This window comes from Vipera berus, assembly GCF_964194415.1.
Source record: "Vipera berus genome assembly, chromosome: 5".
In the NCBI taxonomy this organism is placed as follows: Eukaryota; Metazoa; Chordata; class Lepidosauria; order Squamata; family Viperidae; genus Vipera; species Vipera berus.
In genome coordinates, this window is record NC_138207.1 from 174,009 (window position 1) to 193,304 (window position 19,296).

A 19,296-nucleotide genomic window follows, 5' to 3' on the forward strand; every position below is an offset into this window, starting at 1 on the left:
TCAACTTCTAAAAAGGCTCTCAGGGAACTTCCTGACTATATAACAGCCGTGAAGCCGCAGCACAGTCTGGCTAGAAGAGCTGCTGAATTTTTTCAAAACCAAACTGGATACCCTTCCCCCCCCCCCCCGAGTTGGTCTAGCGGATTCTGATGTCTGCGGCCCAAGTGACGCATCATTCTGTGACGCTCGGTGGTGAATGCAGCAGTGTCATTACTGTGCAAATCCAGACAAGCTGATTAGTTCAATAACCAGGTTCAATGTGTTGTATGAACGCCACCCGTCGGAGAGAGGCTCCCCTGAGGCAAGGGGAGCCACCACCGCCCCCAGCTGCTCCTTGCACACCCGACCAGAAGCCGCAGCTGCAGGGAGGGCTTGGAGGAGGAGAGACCTACCGCAGCCTCCCGTCTTGGGCAGCTGCCCCTCCTGGGATGATCTTTGTGATGAACACACCCGAGTCGTCCTCCACGTGCGGGTTGTCGGTACCGCCTGCGATGCTGAAGCCCAGTCCAGAATTGCCCTGTAACGGCAGCCTCTGGTTACCACGCTGGAGCGCCCGGAAGGGGGACGGTCCGGGAGGGCCTGAGGGAAGGGTGGAAGGAAGGCCCTGTCCCCGCGGGAGAGAGCGGGGAGGGGGAAGCACGCAGCTCAGGAGCCGCCCGCGGCTGGCAAGAGAACTGGCACCCACACCAGCCTTGTCCTGCCGGCTCTTCTCTCCTTGCCTCCCCAGCATGGAAACCCACCTGCTGCCTGCCTTCTCATCAAAGGGCCTCCCTCCCCCCTCCCCAGGAACTCACAAGCGCACGGCTGGGTGGGCTGAACCTGTGGAAACATGGCTGGAGAGGTGACCACCAGGGTTGCTCCAACCTCAGTTGATAAAGCCCTGTGCATGTTGCTTAAAAAGGGGGGGGGTCGATTTGCCGGCCAGGAAATGGGGCGCACGGCTTCCCTTGGCAATCAGATCCCACATGCCGGTTTGAACTGACCATTTCAGAAGAGCTGGTCAACAGCCAGTTAGTCTATGCCAAGAGGCAATCAAATAACCCACCCTGGCTTTGGCACGGCCAGATTAACTGGGTTAAAGGAAGGCAGAAAACCTGAGCCTGGAACCAGCAGAACGGAGCCCCAGGAGCCACTGAGGAGCGGAAACCGTGTGTGTGTGTGTGTGTGTGTGTGTGTGTGTGCAGAATTCTAACAGCAGAATGAATGAACTCACTCGATGGACTAAGGAGCAAATATTTACCCTTTCCAGCATAATTTCTTCATATTCATACTCTGTGTCTGTGCCATTGACCTACACAGGAACACACAAGACATGCAGAGAATGGGACAATCTTGCAGCAACAGGAAGACTCCAGATTAAGAGAGGAGCAAGACATTAAGTGGGACACAAACACAGGGCTAGTTCTAAGCTTCAGTGAGAGAAACTTACGTAAGTTGGCGTCTCCAGTGTTTCTGTGTTTACCAAAACTGGAGGGGGATTTGCCTGGAAATAAAAAAAAATGAAAAGCCAGATTAAAAGAAGTATGACACTCCCCCCCACAATTTACATCCCCCTTATTCCTGGGCCTTTTCCCTGCTGCTGCTGCTGCTGCAGCAGCTCTTCCATTTCAAGCTCTTGGACTGGTCAGCCATGCAGCCCCCCCCACTGCCCTCCTCGCCCGCCCCCCCACCCCCAAATCTCTGCCTAAAGTAAAATAAAAAAGAACTTCAAAGATCTCAGAGTTTGCCACGTCACAAAGCTTCACCAACTTCACCTTTTATTTGGGGGGCTGAAGGTCAGAAAACCCAGCCAGGTTCAGGTCAAACCCAACAAGGCCTCCTGCCATTGCCCCCCAGATCAGCCCCCTTCCAGCCCCAGCAGGTGTGGCTAACTGGCCCCCAAGGCCCCCGGCCGGGCTCTTCCCAGAATCCTCATGGAGGAAGCCTCCTTTGAGCATCCTCCCCCCTGCTGAAGCCTCCATCCGACTCTGCCTGGCATCTGGCCTGGGCCCCATGATTCTGAGCCATCTGCTCTGAAGGAGACCCCCCCCCAGGACCAACCAGGCAGGCTTTCAGCCCATCTTTTCTCAAGGCTAAGCACACCCAGGTTCCTCTCCCTCTCTTCAAGGGCCAAACTGCAGACAGTCCTTGGGGCGGGGGGGGAGGGGCATGATTAAAGCAGGTGTTGCACCTTCGACTCCTTTCTCCAACCCACCGGTTCCTCCACGGACTAGAGCATCCTCCCAAGCCCTCTAGAGAGGCCCCGGCCTTTCTCTCAGCCGGCTCTGCGCCTGGAGGCAGAGGGGAGACGGCCAGAGCCCCGTGCCCCCCACCCCACCCCACCCCACGGGATATGACTCCTTGCAGGGCCTACCCAAGCGCAGCCGGGCCTCCTGTTCTGCCCATGGAAACCTTCCTGAACCGTCTCGCTTTCATGCAAGGCACCGGCTGCCTCGGCTAAGGTTGCGTCACCTGCAGCTTTGGATGCCGGTGAGGACCGAGGTCCTCCGAGCAGAGGGCCATCCTTCCAGAGGAGAGCCTGGAGGGCCCCGTCTCTGCCACTCCCGGTGGGGCCCCTGAAGGCTGCGTCGGGGTGTCTTTCTGGCACGGGGGCAAGAAAAGCTGAGGCCCTGCCTACCTGCCCAGCTGGCCAGGAAGGCCGAGCCCCGGTGACCAACACAAGGTGAGCCTTCCGCCCACCGATCTCTGCCTAAAGCAACCCAAAATTATCTTAGATGGTTCACAGCCTTCATCAACGACACACTGGGCTGTGCTTAGAAACAACAACAAAATGTACGCTCCATCCGGTCAATCAAACCACCGTCCCAAGCAGCATTTTAGACGCCATTGTTTTAATGCGGACCAGCCTGAGCAACAGCATGGAGAGCACTCGGGGCCCATGTGAGGACGGAGCTGGCGAAGCCCCTGGGCGGCCGCGGGGGAGGGAGGGTGGCGGGGCAGGAGGGCCAGAATGGACCTAGACAGGGACCACTGGGCCAGAATTGCCCCCCCCAAAGGCTGAAGGTTCCCAGCACGACGGCACAGACGCAAAACAGGGACCCAGGCAGCTGGGGGATTGGACTGTGGGTGATCCAGAGGGATCTGGGGATCCAGCTGTTTTAATGCCACCCGGGAAGCAGGGAGGGCCAGTGGCCATCCTCAAATCTCTAATGCCACCCCTTTCAGCAGTTGAAGTACGGGCAGTCCTCCACTTACCACCATTCCTTTTAGCGACCATTCAAAGTCACTGGAAAAAAGGGACTTACAAACCGTTCCTTGCATCACAACCGTTGCGGCAACTCCACGGCCACATTCGGGCAACCGGCATGTGTGTTTACCACCATTGCCGCATCCCGGCTTCCGGAGAGCCAAGTCACCGGGGGAAATCAGAGTCACCTGACCGTCACGTGTGACTCACTTAACAGCCTCCTTGCTTAACCACAGACATTCTGGTCTCAATTATGGTCATAAGCTGAGGACTACCTGTACAGTAGATTCTTGGGGTGAACCAGACCACACACACACAACCCCCCCCCTTCCCTCACCCTTTCCTCCCCCCTCCCGCAGGGCCCCTCTTCTAGCGCAGGAGGGGAAGGCGGCAACCTCTGAGCTGAGCTGCGGCCACACAGATGACGCAGCCGTCACCGACCAGCGTGCAAATGGCATGAGAGGAATAAAAACCTGAGAGATGGAAGATGGGATGAGTGAAGCCTCGGCAGGAACTGGCAGAGCAGAGACAGGAGGAGGAGGAGGAGGAGCAGCTTCTGGCGTCTAAAAGCAGCAATGAAAAGGAGTCAAGGGCGGGAGCCACGGCAGGCACCCCAGACGCCAGCTGCCGGGGGTGCCCCCTCCGTCACCCAAAAGCAGCCCGACTCCTCGTGCCCAAGAAACGGGCGAGGGGAGCCTCGCTGGCCCAAGATGGGGCTCTGATTGCCCCTTTGGGGAAAGACCCAGCCCCCAGAGCAGCCCAGCTCAGACAGGAATGGCCCCTTCTGGCTTTTGCTACACAGTATCGCAGCGACCCCCCCCCTTGAGTGACAGAGTTGAAATGACCCCCCCACAGACCCCCTCCTGCTCCAGGCAGCATCGGTCAGGGTCTGGGGCGGATGGTCCACCATCTCACCCGGGGGGGGGCGAGGGGGGAGAACAGATATTGGAGACCTCCCACCCAAGAGGCAATCTGGTTGGCAGTCTTCACCAAGAAGAAAATCTTCCTAGTATCCGACCTGCACTGTCACCTGAGTGGCCTTAGGCCTAACCGCCCCCCCCCAGGGCAACGAAGACCCTCCCCACTCTCAACACAAAGGAGCCCCCATCTTTTAGCTCTCTGAAGGCCGCCTTCCTTCCTTCCAATTTAGACAGAGGGACTCTGGGTAGGGCACAGTTAAAAACATAAAGGTCTAAAAAACCATATAAAAATACCGTGCATCAACCAGGAGGGCTGGATAAAGATCCAAGGCTGGGGGAGGGCCATCAAGGGTTGCCCACTACTCAGTGAGTCCCCTGCCAGTTGGCAGAGCCAGGTCTTCAAAATCCTGCAGGCGGCCAGGAGGGGCGTCCTCACCTCCAGAGGGCGAGAAGGGCAACGGCAGGGAAGGCCTCTACCTGGAACCTCCAGTCAAAGTTCTTTGATCGACAAGGTCTGTAACACCCTCTCTCTGCCCAACTGGGATAATGTCAGAGGGACGAGAAGTTTCCTTTGCTCCCATGGCTCCCCGATGGGCCAGGAACCACGCCTCCTCCGTCACGGCACCTGTCCTGTAGACCGGTCTCTCCCCCAAAATACGGATGCCGTAACTTCTACCCTGAACCCTTCCGGCAGAGAAAGAAGACCAGCGCCAGGATGCGAATAAGCTCTCGCCCAGCTCTCTTGCGTATGGCAGTCCTCGGTGCCCTCTTTTTGCCTGCAGAGCTTTTATTACCCAAAGAGGAAATGGGGAGCAGTGATGGGGGGCCCTCCGGAATTCACAGTTGCTGCGGGATGGGCAGCATTTGCCCATGGCCATAACAGCCTTTGGGACTGCACCTTTGCCGGTGCACCTGCTGTGGCCCTGCCAGGGACTATGGGATCTCACAACTGCAACTGACCCCCTCAGGATCACTGGGGTTAAGGGGATGCCTCCAGGTTCAAGTCCCTTACAAGACCATTGGAACCGCAACCGGCACGGACTGGCGCTCCCCTTCGCTCAGCTAGCGCTGGTTGCCAAGAACGTTCATTGCTGCACACCCTGCATTGATGGCCAAAAGGATTTCAGTGCCATTCAGAGAGGCCCTTATTTCCAATTCTAGAAAGTTCCAGCCGGAATCAACCCACCCAACACATTCATTACGGAGGAAACTTTTGGTGTCTCCATCTTTGTGTGGACCAAAACCAGGAGGTCTTCTCTGCTGTGGCCCCACTGCACTGAAGGTCTCTCTGGAAAGCGTCTTGCCTCGTCACGTCTCGCTCTGGCCTGAGCTGGCGAGGACGATGCTCTCCCAGAGCACTTTCTGGGCTGGTCGAGGCCGCCTCTGGCTAGCACAGGAGGCGCCCAGTATCTGATCTGCTATTAGCACAGCAGGGCTAACAGTCTGAACTGGCTACTAAACCTTCATTTACCATGGGTGATTCATAGGTTGTTTCTTAGGCCAGAAGTCATGCCAGAAATATAGCGGTACATCCTGCCTGGGCCCTGGGGCCTCTAACCAGAAGGCACCGCAGCCCACTGCACCCCAAGGTTTGACCAAGACGCCCCCAAGGGGCCTCCGAGGGTCCAGCCGAATTCAATATCCTCTGAACCTCTTGGCAGAAGGCTGAAGCCACGGCTATCGCACAACCACGCAGCAAGACCACAGAGGGGCAGCCAAACGCTGGAGGAGAAACGCCAAAGCCAGAGGCTTTGCCAGCGGCGGAACGGCCCAAGGCCCACCGAGGACAGAGGCTTGCAAAATGTGACCAAAACATTCCAGCCGAGGCCAAGCCGTGGTGACCGGGGGGGGGGGGGGTTGGGAGGTCAGTCAGGGAACTGATGGAGGACCCAAGCGCTGGTCTCACCCTGTGAGCGGCATAACTAAAGATGGGAAGTAAACTCAGGTCGAGAGGGAGCAATGGGCTCTTTCCTTCCAAGAAAGCAGCCCGGGGGGGGGGGGCTAGAAGCAAGTGAACAAAAGCCCTTCTCAGCAGCTGCCTCTGGTGAGAGTCAAGCTGCCGCCAGGCTCATTCCCGGTGCAGACCCTTTTCTATTCAGAAGGGGGTATGATCTTCATCCCCACAAGCTTCTGAAGGGGCCTGGAGTCCGCCCTCTGGCAGGACACACCCAGAAGCCCATCCTGGCAGGCTGGCACTGCCAATCAGCCCAAGACCAGCCAGCTCCGCTGCTTCACTCCTATGCAATGTTCCAGCTCCCTCCCCCCCCCCCCGCAGTGGGATAGCGCCCCTGGCCTTAAGGCCCAGCCGAGTCTAAAACAAGCCCCTTGGTGGCACCTGTGAGCCCCCCACAGCCAGTCTGGCCCCCCGCGCTCGCCACACGGAGGGAGAGAATCCCAAGCCCGGAAAAAGGCTCCCCCAGACCCCCCGGCCTCCCACCAGTCCTGCTCTCCAAACCAACAAAGCTCAAAAGGAGGGGGGGCATTACCTGGCTGGAGGGGCCGGGGGCGACCGCCAGGCAGTCCAGGAAGGGTTGCAGGCAAGCCAAGAAGGGCGGGAGGGGCGGCCAGCGCCAGGGCTCCTGGTGCCCAGGCAGATCCTCCTCCGCAGAGCCCTTCCTGGCCCAGAATCTCAGTTTGGGTCTTGCTGAGCCCTGGCTGGGCCCTGGGGTGCCGCTCCGGCCGGCCCGCGAGTGGAGCAGGGAGCTGTTTCCAAAGATGAAGTTCATCCCTGCACCAGTGCGGCAGGTGGCTGCGAGGAGTGCCCGGCTGGCTCCCTGCCGCCCACCCAGCGGGGAGGGAGGGAGGGAGCAGCAGCAGCCGAGCACAGGCGGAGTGACGGCTGCATCCGTGAGCAGAGGCAGGAAGGCAGCCAGCTCATTGGCCCCGGAGGCTCCTTCCCGGGCAGCCTACACACGACTCCCTGCGGCCCCCCTGGGAGCTGTCTGGCCGCTCCTGCCCTCGCCCCCATTAGGATCTCCTCCTGCTGCTGCGAGCACTGAGCAGGAGATCCACGGAGGGAAGGCGGCCTCTGGGGATGCCCGGGAAGCAGGGAACTGCCATCTCAGGGAGGGCCTCGCAGCTGCTTCCAGCCGGTCTTGGAAAACAGCCCGACAGACGCTGCCTCTGCTGCTGCCCGGGGACCACCTGGCTGTTGGCAGAGCAGCTTTCAGAGCTGCCTCCCCTTCCTCCTCCTCCCGCCGGAGCCCTCCTGATCTTCTGAAGCCCCTTCTCTTTCCCACCATCTTCCTTAGCGAGCAGAGTTCTCGGACATGCAAGATCTGACAGATCTGACGGCTGGTGCACCAACCCTGCAGCTCGAGTGTGGCTTTGATCAGGGCCTCCCATACATTTCGCTCCCGACTCCTCCTCCGTTTGCCCGAGGGGAGAGGGGAAGGGCCACTGGGGGCATCAAGCAGGCGAGGCCGATCACTGAAGTCACCCGTGTGACTTTTAGAAATCAGGGAACAAAATGCTTTGAAGAAATAAAATGAGTACGCTGAAAGGAGGGGATGCTTCTGCCTCGACAGCTGGATTGGGAGAGATCCAAACGCAACAGGAATGCAAGGATTTCTGACACGGCCGCAAGCCTTCTGCAGGAGTCCCAGCGACGGCTATTAAATGCAGAGTTCTGTCTGTAGCACACCAAGGTTCAAAATCTTTACAGCTTTCTCTTCCCTCTTCTGTACGTAAAGTGCTAGAAGTGAAATGGGCTGACAAGAAACAGCTTTCTTTTGTCTACGATGCTTCGGCATTTTGATCTGCTCTCGGGTGGTTTAAACGCTTTTGGCCCTGCGAGAGCTCAACTTGGTGCCTCTGTTATCAAGAGACGGTCCGTCCCAATCCAAGAGACGCGAAGCCCACTGGCCCCTTTAAAAGAGCAGCCCCACAAAATGAGGCCAATTCGGATCTTATCAGCCACAACACTCCAAAAGCAAAAATTAACCACAGGACATCCAAAATGTATTCAAGAGGAACTCCCGCCTCCCCCCTCCCCCCAATCATTCAGAGAGGCAGTAGGAAACAAAACAAGAGAAAAATACCCCAGGAGCCAGTGGGCACAATAACGTTCCCAAACATAAAAAAATACAACACCAGGCTACGTCAGCCACCAGGTATCACAGTGGCCCACAACGCTCAAAAAATCTGGGGAAAGCAAAGTTAAACAAAAAGTTAACCGCAAGGATTGCAACCAGCAAAACAGAGACAAAGACGAAAGAACACACACACACACACACACACACACACACACACACACACACACACACACACACACAGAGACCATCTCAATAAAGAGCCAGGGTCACAAGGCTGGAGTGGCCACTCCACACAAACTACCCACTTGACCAGGAGGAAGAGCAGGGGAAGCTGAGGCCCCCTAGAGGCTCTCAAAGGAATAGCCAGCAACAGATCAACAGAGCTGGGCACAATCGGCCAGCCAGCAGCCGATTCTGGCCAGGCGCAGCCAGCGGGCAAGGGGCCCCCCCCATCCAGATGGAGGTGGCAGAAGCACCCCCGAAAACCGATGGAGGAGTTACACCCACAAGGGAATCATCAGCACCCCCGGCTTCAAGAAATATTAACACAGGCTACACTTGGTCCTCGCTTACCAACCGCCTTGTTTAGCGACTATCACGTGACTGCCATTCCCGATCTTCACAACCGCCTTCCAACAAGTGGAATTAATGGGGAAATGACATCACCACTTATGGCCGTGTGATACCTTGCTTAACGACCGCAGGAATTTGCTTAACAGAAGCGGAAGCGACGTTGTTTAAGTCCAGCGTGATCACGTGATATTTTTTTTGGCTTGGCAACCGTGGAGCTTAGTAACAGAGTCACTGGTCGCCATTGTTGCCGGTAAGTGAGGACTGGCTTTTATTGCAAACTCTCCCCCGGCTCTGAACCGCTGCACTGAAGACTCCCCCCTGGGATGCGAGGCAAAGCCTTTGCAAAGAGCCCCAACCAGGGCCTCGGCATGCTTACCTGGGGCCAGCGCCCCCCCTCCTCCGCCATCTTCCTGAATTACCCACAGAACGGGCTGAAAACCCAGCACCAATCTCTACCATCCTCCCTTCAATATTCCTGTGCCGGCTGACAAGCGTCTTTCCAAGCCCACCCCATTTTGGCTCAGTTGCTTAATGGGAATGACATAAAGGATGTTTACAGCTTTGCTAAAATGACGATATCACATCTTCAGAATTCCCACAATCTGCAAAGGAAGATTCCAAACCAAAAAAATTGATAAAAGCTAATGTAGCAAGACTAAAATCTTGACAAATCCACAGTCACTTCTGGCATTTTCTTTCTTTCTCCCCTGCCTTTATTAATTTTATAAACCACTCAAGGTGGCAAACACACCTAATCCTCCTTCCTCCTAATCCTCCCTCAACAACAACCCTGCGAGGTGAGTTGGGCCGAGAGAAAAGGACTGCGCCAGAGACACCCAGAATCGCTCTGAAGTCCTCTAAGGTCTTTCTGCCATCGCTCAGCAGCCATGACACCCAAAAGGACTGACTTGGGATGCAGAAACTCCTTCCTGGATTCTTCAAGTTAGAAATTTCCAGAGCTCAGCTCAAAAGCCTGGTGGAAGAGAAGGTTTGTCACGCTTTTGCACAAAGCAAACAACGTGAAGTCTTAAAATCTAAGTGCCCGAGAAAGTCCATTAGCCCTTGGCAGGATATTCAGAACAGCATCCGAGAAGCACTCTAGAAGCCGGAAAAAGCAGCATCAATTCCTTGGTGTGTGACCCACGGTGGATTTGCAGCTGGCAGAACAGCTGTATTTAGGAAGTTACGGCAAATGTCATCGTCCCACAGAGAGCCCACCCTGAACGCACGGCCGTTCCACCTTTTCAGAAAGAACACAGATCTGGGATTCCCAAAGGGAGGCCCAGGGAGCTGTGAGTGTTTTTTAAAGGGATGCACAAAGCTCACCGTGGGCTTTGCTCCCGATCTGGCTGGTGAAAGTCCGAGGTGCGTGCAGGCAAGGCAACCGCAACAGCACTTAGACTCACGCACCGACTCGCAGTGCTTTACACCCCTCTCAGTCTGAGCGGTTAACAAGAGTCAGCATTATTTGCCCCAACAACCTGGGTCCTCCTTTTACCGACCTCGGAAGGATGGACGGCCGAGTCCACCTTGAGCCAATGAGACAGGCGAGGGACAAAACCCGGGGCGGACTCTGGCCGGAGACCAGCTTTGCCATGGCTTTCCATAAAGAGCCGGAGCCCCATAAAGCCTAGAAGAGCGGAAAGCAAAGCCGGTTCAAGCCGAACATCCAACATGCCCCAGAGAGATTGGGGGGGAGGAGGGAAGAGGACTCTCTGGGCTGGTAGTTCTGCAGTCTCAAACTGCTCTGCCTGGCGAGCGGCTTTACCTAACGCTGGGATCTATTATTCCGAGTCCAACGGCTGGAGCGACACCTTTGGATTATCCTCCCCGTTTCCTGGGCTCTCTGGCTCAATCCTACCCGAACTGCCTCCGGGATCAGGACCAGAGAAGATTACTCAGAAAGGTTCCCAGAGTGGGGTAGATTTCTGGGTCTCGGCAGGGGAGAAGAGACGGAGGGTTAAAAAAAAAATCCAGTCCTTCCACAAGCAACGAAGCAAATCCAGCGGGGAATCCCCCCCCCAATCCGACCCTTCCTATGGGACACCTCAGCAACCCAAACCCTGATGGGGCCAGGCCCCAGGAGCTGAGCCCCCCCAACCAAGGAGGGGCTCTTCTGCCTTGCTTCTGCCCCTCTCGCCTGCCGCCCTGACCTTCCCCCCCATCAATGGGGGGCGGCTCCTCCTCCTGCAGGCCAACTCCTTGATCCCCGGCTCCCCCCCCTCTGAGGCCCACCTGGAGCCTCCTGTGTCCTCCCTGGGTGCTGCCCCAGGGGCTCACCGGCCCTGCCACCTTCCACTGGGGGGGGGGAGGGGAGCCATTTACGAGCACAGGCACCGGAGGGACGACAGGTGCCCACTTCTGAAGGCTGGTCAGCCGCAGTTGCAAGAATAAGCCTACCTAGCAGGACTTCGTGACTGTCCCTGCTGGCTCTCATTGGCTGCCATTCTCTCTTTCATGGGGTATACGAGTGGCGCTCAGAATCTCTCCCCCCAACTTCCCCCCCATCAATGCCAGGCTGGTCAGAATCCTGCTTCCACCCCCCCCCCGAACCGCCGTGTTCTCCGTGCTGGGAGACTCGCCCGTGTCCGAGGGGGGGAGCAGGCGGCCCCTCGAAGCAACTTCCTGAGTACTATCAGGTGGCCGCTTTGCATACTTATGATTTATTCAGGAGGTCCAGCTTTTTTTTTTTACAGTAACTCAATATTCCGAAATGGAGAGAGATGATGGGAGCATTTCTGAGGTGGCCAGAGAGCATCAGAAGACGTTTAAGGCCATGAAATAATCCTCTTCTGTTATTTCATGTCCTCCAAACCCTCCAGGGTCTTTGGAGATGACCTCAGACTCGTCCGGTCTCCGCTACGCCTCAGGCTCAGGCCGTCCTACGAAGGGGGGGCTGTGGAAGTCCTTTGGAGGACGTTGAGGGAGGCGGGGAAGCAGCTCTCCCAAATCTCCCTCTCCGTTGCAAGCGTTCGGCTGAGGAAGCCTCGTCGTCCTCCAGGCGACTCAACTGTCAGCTCCCGAAAAATTCACCTATCCCCACTAAACACATCGACGGACCTTGTAGGCGAAAACCTCCCGGTGTCTCGGCAAAGCCAGGCTGCTCTGTCTTGCCCGGCCAAAGGCCAACCGACGGGCGCACAGCTGTTCCGGAACCAGAAGGCCGCTCGGCCTGCGCGCTTCCCTGGGCCTCCCAGCCCTTTCTTTCCCTGGCCGCCCACCGCAACTACAAAACCCACCACTTCTCCCCCCTGGGAGGGTCTCTGTTTTAGGAAGCCCTTTGGGGAGTAGCCGAGAGGGAGGGGAGCCCACCACATCCCCCCTCTAAATAACCGCCCTGTAAACATGGCAGAGAAGAGGAACGATTTTTATTATTTTAGGCTCCGTGATACCCACCCGATTCCAAGAAAGAGGGACGATGCAATTTTCATGACAGCCAGAAGCCGGCCTAGAATCCCGGAAGCCCCCCCAAGGCCCGGCCTTTTTGCACCACTAAGGCTCACAGATTGACTGGATTCTTCTGCTGATACAGCGAGTCCTTGATTTATGACCGTTCGTTCAGAGACCATTCAAAATTGTTGACACAAGACACCTATGACCCATGTCTGAAGCTATGGCTGTCACAGTGCCCCACGTGGTCGCATGATGAAAACTGGGCACGTGGCACTGTGCCCACCCTTACGGCCAACAGACTCAGTTATGGCCATAGGCTGAGGACTGTCTATACTAGGAAATGGGCAATTAATTTTTAAAAATCAGAACTTCAAACTTTGACGGTGAAGCAAAGATCAGAGAGGTAGGAGACGAGACACCTGGGTGTGAGGCAGCTCCAGCACTGCTTCCCACCGGCCACGGTCCCAGTGGCTGTGGCTGCCCAGAGTCTCCCACCAACCGCCAAGGACTTTTGGCCAGACCCGAACGGGCCGCCGGCCACCTCTGGGGCTCCGACTGGTTCCCGCAGCTTCTTCGCTCTCACCTTGGCTGGCGAAATGTGCGAGTGGCCCACGAAACCACGGACGCTCTCCAGCTGCGAGACACTCTTCTGGGACACGTGCACCAGCTCCAGAGCCGGCATGGCTGGGCCCGGAGGGACGCTGCTGGGCTCTGAGGGGAAGGAGTCTTCATCTTGGGAGCCCAACTTCTGCAAGGTGCACAGAGAGGCGATTTTTACAACCACACTGAAATCAACAGCCACGTGCGTCTTCTGCCCAGGGCAGGGGAGGCATCTGCACGGCCTCCAAAACCTCCCACAGGGCAGGTCAAGATGCTTTTCGTGGGCCTTCCTGGCCACCCCTGACCGATGCTTTTCGCTTCTTTATGTTATTCGGGTCATGCTTTTTTGCAAGCCCGCATTCAAAACAGCTTAATTCAGAAATCTTCTTCGGATATTTATACATCACCTGTTACGGCATGTCAAGTATGACGCACCAAACGTGGTTATCCCTATCAGGAGTAACCAAAATTCTAGAAAACACTCAAAAGGAGTAAAAAAACAACCACCCAACCCTGTAAACCACAGAAGTCAAAGACTAAGGAAAGGAAGCTAAAGGGAATGGACAATAGGAGCCGGAAAAAATGACAATTGGAGTAGGAGAACATTCAAACTCAACTTACTAGCACAGAACAAAGCAAAATATTTTAACACTGGACGTATTTGAAGGAAATTTCTGAACCAGAGACCCAGAGGTGCTTGCCTCCATGGACAGACTGTGCTAAAAGATGCCTTGCAAGAGAAACAAGTAGGACTGATTTGGAAATGACATCCTACAAGAATGACGTGCAAAACGTTATCCTGGGCATGCAAAAGAAACCGACGATCTCTTAATAAACAAATTTCTGAATCACAAACGAAGAGAGCCTGTGGGCCAGACTGTCCCACCCTTGCAAATGGGCCCCGCTCGCCCCACATTCAAAGCCCCCCCCATTTTGCTCCTTCACCTTCTTGTCTCATTAATTAATTAATAATTAATTTATAATTGAATTTCTATACCGCCCTTCTCCCGAAGGACTCAGGGCGGTGTACAGGGCTATAAAAGCACTGTTACAAAAGTTAAAAGTAAAATTAAATTAATGAAGCCCTTTTGAGGGACCCAAGTCCCAGGCTTAATCACTCAGGATTAAACTCAGACCTTTACTTTCTTGCACGAATCCATCAGATCTTTTACAGTAAAGCCTTGATTTTAAAAACCTCCATTCAGCAGACTCCGGAAGCTACAAACAAAATTTGAATTCAGGATAATCATGTTCTGGAATCAGTTCAGACTACACTTTCCACTACTATGCTAATTTTTCCATAAATATTTTATATAAAATACACATTTCATACAGTTTTAAGATATTTGGCTTTAACAGGCGGACTTTCTCTTCAAATGAGGTGTAAAAATCAAGGTTTTACTTTCAGAGACCAACAATGAATGCATAATTTCCATTTGCCTCTCGGTCCCTCTTTCACTTGTTTATTTATTCATTTTATATAGCCGTCCATCTCACATCTGTGGGAAGCAACCAGGAGGTCCTGCTGAGGAAACGTACCAAATTAGAGGGACAGAGAGAGATTGGCAGAACTGTCTTAAGCCCAAGCCAGCCCTCTCTGAGGCCACTTCCCCTTCCACAGAGCAGGACCCTGGCGGGGCCAAGCACGAGAGCGGAGGGGGGGGGCGACCGCCGCAAAGCGGAACACAGCAGAAGCACACCAAGAACGCCACTGTCTTTGCGAATAGCTTTGTGTCTCATAGTTTTAAAAATGTTCCCTCCAAGACTTCTTTCTCCAAGATAGCAATTAAAAGAAACAAAGAGCTGTAAAACTGGTGCCTGAAACGCACCCTTGCAAAAAAAAAAAGAAAAAGAAAAAAAAAGGAAGCCAGCATCTGAAATATTCAAGAGCTTGGCATTTTATTTCAGATGATCAAAAAAAAATATATTTCAGACCTACCAAACGAAGAAATTGTTTATGTTGGCACTAAATGACCCATCGGAACTTCCATCTCGCCACAACCATGAGCCCAGAAACATACAAACATCCCCATCACACACACACCGGGAATAACTCACATTACACAAAGTGCGGAATACATGTCAGCAAAGACAGGCAACAGGAAAGGGGACCCAGCCTATAGTAACACCCTTCCCTAAACAACTGCGACCCCACCTTTTTGTCCCTGCAAATAACCCCCTCTTGCTCACCCCCATCCTCACTCCCTCTCTTGCAGGGCAGTCCTTCTCCCCATAGAACCCACTCCTTCCCCCCCTCTTTTCCCCCACTGGTCAATCCGGATGGATTCAGGCCCCAGTGCTGCCAGGCCCTCCTGATGCCAGCGCTTCCCCACAAATGCCAGGCTCGTGAAACCCAACCAGAGTTTTAGCGATCGAGTTCTTAGTTATTTATTCTGTTAGTCTACATCTATGGCAGACTCAGCTTTCGTTTCCAGATAACAAAGGGCCAGGGTGTGTGTGTGTGTGTGTGTGTCCGTCCCCGCAGAAACAGAAGGTTACACATGATTTTCCCTTGTCTGCAAAGGGATCTCTGACCCGATCCTTCCCACTCAGTGGCATAGGAATCCACTAAACTGCCTGCAAAGAACAGCCTGGGAGGGGGGAGGGGAACGCTGCTTAACTGCTCTCATAGCTGAAAGAGCTCACACACACACACACACACACACACAAACACAATCTGCTTTCTTTAGACCCCCTAGGTGGGCCCTTGTCCCATCTGCCCTTTCAGGAGAAAAGGACCCACCTTCTAGGCAGGGAAGGTCCTCCACTGATGCGGAAGCCCCGTTGCTGAGCAAGGTGGGCAGTGAGTCACACTCGATTCTACCACCTTTTTGCCGTGGTCCTTAAGTGAATTACAGTCATTAAACATGTGCAGTTTACCCCACTGACCTTTCCTGTCAGTGGGGAAGGTGGCAAAGGGCAGCCACCCAGGGATAACCACCCTGCTGGTTGCCAAGGGGCCGCAGAGAAGCCGCCAACAGTCGCTAAGTCTGAAGACCAGCTGCAAATCTCTTTTCCCAACGCCCTTCAGTAAGCAGATGGTCCTAAGCACAGGGCTACCTGCATTTGTAGACATAGTCAAACTTACACCCTAAACAGACCCACCTTATTGTCCCATTCCTCAGAGGCTGGCTTGGGGGTGCCCCACTCACACTCCCCCATGTTCCTTTGCAAGTGGTCGGACCCACGCTTCCAAAGAGGGCACAGAGAATCTTCCCTCTCAAGGAAAACATGAAATTGCCAAAGTGAAATATGTCCAGGATGAATGAATGCACAAATAAATTCTAATGGCTCACTAACTCGAAAAATACATGATGTGTTATATCTATATGAAAAAATGGCACAGCAATGATACACAAAAATATACAGCCAAAGCAAAAAAATCATAAACACAGAACTAACAGATGCTCAGTAAATATGAGGCAAAGACGTAATAGAGGAAGACCCCAAGGAATTCTGGGACAAATTGGCACCCAGTCCAGAAAGGAGGCAGCGCTGCCAATGGGCAATCAGGAGGGAGAAACGTAGAATCCCCTGGAGATCCGAGTGGGATCAACCCCCCCCCCAGTGCAGAAAGAGGCGGAGGGGGCTTTGCAGAGTCTTCCTTTGCAAGCTACAGAGGCTCCAAGGAACCGGAAGGCAACTGTGCCCGCAGCATCGCCTGCCCGACTCGCCAGTTCAGAATCTTCTAGGAGCCAGGAAGAGATGGAGAAGGGCCCCTCAGTCTACCTTTAGTGTCAGAAAATTAAGGAGAAGACATCTGCCACTGCAATGAGTGGAGAACATATAGTCATCGTACAAAATCACTGTAAACAAGAAAGATATTTAGTGGGTTGTGAAAAAAGAATCTGAGGAGTTACAGAGAGAGACTGGCCACCAAGCCACTAGGCCAATTCCTTCAGGCGGCAAGGTTTTTGCACAAAATAGGGCTGTGCATACCAAACAGGCTCCAGAAAAGGGGTGCAGAAGATCAGAACCCCAAGACAAGACACAGAATGGAGGGAGATCAAGAGACTTTCTGGGCTCCAAAGAGCTCACACCTGGCCCCCCTTGCCCGGGATGGAGGCTTTTTTCAGCATCACCCAGAGGAGGAAGAATCACAGGCCATGGACAGCGAAGAACAATCCTCCCCCCCCCCTCCCCATGGCTAACAGGAGGGGTGGACAGCTGGAAGTCTCAATTCATCCCCCCCTTGAAATTTCCATCCCTTCGCTCTTAAATAGCATTTAGCAGCTGTGGATAGCTAGGAGAGGCGTTGTGTTACTGTAACCAGACTTAAAAGTCCCCCAAAATAATGCACCTTATTTTGATTGTGCATTTTTGTATGCACGTATCCGCATACAGAAAAGGGACGTGCCTTGAACCTTACGATGTCAAAAGGGACGTGAACAGTAAGAGAACTATGCTGTAATCAGAGAAATTGGAAATATGAAAAATGTGTTTTTGGTAGGCGTATAAGAATTTGCCTTATCAGCAAGAGAACATTGTGGGGAATGTTGTCAAGTTTGGGATGGTCTGGCAATTTGTCAGAAGTTAATCCCTACCAGAAGCATTTCATGGTATTCCAGAGGATTCAGCCCCAAGGGCAGCCTATTCTTGCCAGAATATCAGAAACACAGAAATGGGGGGGGCAGAAACCCCACAGAGAACTGATGGCAGAGAAAGGCCTAGTGGTCCATCGAGTCTGCGCTTAAGGTTCTTTTTTTTAAATTTTGTCAGATGATGGACACGTGCTTCTCCCAAGCAGCTGGAAAGTCGGTTACTGACGACTGATCCGCTACTTCCAATGGAAGTTGGTTCTAAGCTTCCAGCATCCTGCGAAGTCTTACTTCCTAATGTGACTTCTGAACTTCCCTCCTGTCAGGTTGAAAGAGCCTCCAGTTCCAAGGATTCCTCGCCAGAACACCGAGGACCCATCTCCCTCTTCCTGAGCTTTAAGTAACAATAACTTCCTTGCATCCCTGCTCAAAGGCTGGCTGAACAAAAACCGTTAACTTTGCCAAAAAGAACAAAATTTACACTATTCTGCTGTGGGTTTCCGTGTTTTCAGTGGGAGAAAGTTTTTCCATCCTCTCTGTCCATAACAATTAAAGCAAACGAAGTTTGTAGAATTCAGCTTGGGCTTGAGGAAAATGCTTTCCTATCGCTAACCATGATCCGTGCCAGCGCACAAGGAAACTGTTCAAAAGCTCATTTAAATCACGCACAGGTAGGTAGGTGGGTGGACTGGCATTTCTCCCCAAACGTGCAGTGGTGAAAGGGCACATCCCAAAGAACCATCCTTTGGTTCTCCTAGTCCAACAAAAGAAATCCAATGAGGACCAGCTACATTTCTCTCAATGGGCATTTCAAAACCGTCGGGCCTCCCCACTGCTCCTCCATGCGCACACTAGTCCTGCCCAAGGCCAGGCCGCCGGCAGTTCAGCGCGGTGGGGCGTTTGGAGGCAGAAGGCAGCATCCAAAGGCAGGACGAAGAAGCCAAATGAATATATCCCACCACCCGGGCCCTTTGGGGGGAGCCTGGCCTGGCAGTGGGGGTCTCCTCTCAGGTGGCCAACCAAAGGAGGGTTTCTTTGGAAGGGGGGGCACAGCAAGGGCCTCTCTGCCCTCAGAAGTGACTGCCGCTGGCTAGCAACATATTTCGTATTTCGGCGGGGCGGGTGATTTCCTCTGCCCCCCCCCCACATCTCCTTCCCCTCCCCCAGACCAATGCAAGGACTCTTAATAGAACCCCGCCCCCCAGTCCACAGCCCGTGTGCCCACTATGACAGAGTAACCCAAAGCAGGGGGCATTTCTGGCAGAGCTCAAGCTGCCCTACCAGCAGCCCCATCCCGAGCACCCCTTCTTCCAAGGGGCACCTGCACCCCAGAGCTTCCAATCTGATACATCTTTTTTTACACGGCTGTTTGGGGAAACTATAACTTAGGTGCAATTTGCAAAGGTGATTCTGGAGTAGATGATGATCGTTACTCTAAGGCTTGTTTGCAAGTGTTGCACAGCAAAGCGAAGTCTTTTCGGCCGAGCTACCCGGACAGAGAGGCAGGCAAGGCAAAATAGGCCCTTCTCCGAGAGGCCAGCCCCCCCAGTGGAGGGCGGGGCCGGTCCTTCCCCCAGCGGCCCATTTGCCATCCCCAGGAGGCGCCGCTCTCCCAAGGAGGCCGGAGTTGCACCCACCTGGGTGTCGGCAGTCCGGCTACTGGGCGAGGTCTCCGAGGTCGGGCCGGTGCTGGGCGGGCGGGGGACGTCCCAGGCGCTCCCGGGCTGGGCAGCTTCAGCCGGCTTCGGAGGAGGCTCCGCGCTTTGGGGGCTCTCCAGGAGGGCCGCCTCGTAGAACTCCTGGATGTCTGGAGGGCAGGAAGGGGCGCCGGCTGTTCGGGAGGAACTCTCCCCGCCCCCGCCCGGCCTTCCTCCGGGGCCTCTCCTGCCCCCCCCGGCCCTTCCGCGGAGGGAGGACGCCGCTCCCGGGGACCCGCCACGCCACCGCCTCCCGGGGCGCCGGGGAAGGGGGCTGCGGCCGGGGAGGGCCGGGGGAACAGAGGCCGCCCCCGACCGACGCGGGCCCCGCGCCCCCCGCCTGGCAAGGGGGCT

The 19,296-nt window shown here is 54.7% G+C and overlaps 1 protein-coding gene across 11 annotated transcripts in view; it reads right to left on the reverse strand.

Moving 5' to 3' along the window:
* DLG1 (discs large MAGUK scaffold protein 1) overlaps positions 1–19,296 on the reverse strand; it is a 70,800-nt gene that overhangs the window by 51,014 nt on the left and 490 nt on the right. For 6 of the 11 annotated variants that reach the window (XM_081329327.1, XM_081329325.1, XM_081329323.1 and 3 more), the window contains exons 3-8: positions 18,883–19,052; positions 12,691–12,855; positions 3,661–3,750; positions 1,430–1,483; positions 1,241–1,291; positions 393–517 (exon numbers count right to left, since the gene is read on the reverse strand). In XM_081329327.1, the coding sequence (XP_081185453.1) occupies positions 393–517; positions 1,241–1,291; positions 1,430–1,483; positions 3,661–3,750; positions 12,691–12,855; positions 18,883–19,052 (655 nt within the window). The remainder of the gene's footprint in view (positions 1–392; positions 518–1,240; positions 1,292–1,429; positions 1,484–3,660; positions 3,751–12,690; positions 12,856–18,882; positions 19,053–19,296) is intronic. The other 5 variants (XM_081329322.1, XM_081329330.1, XM_081329329.1 and 2 more) reach the window with 2 other exon arrangements.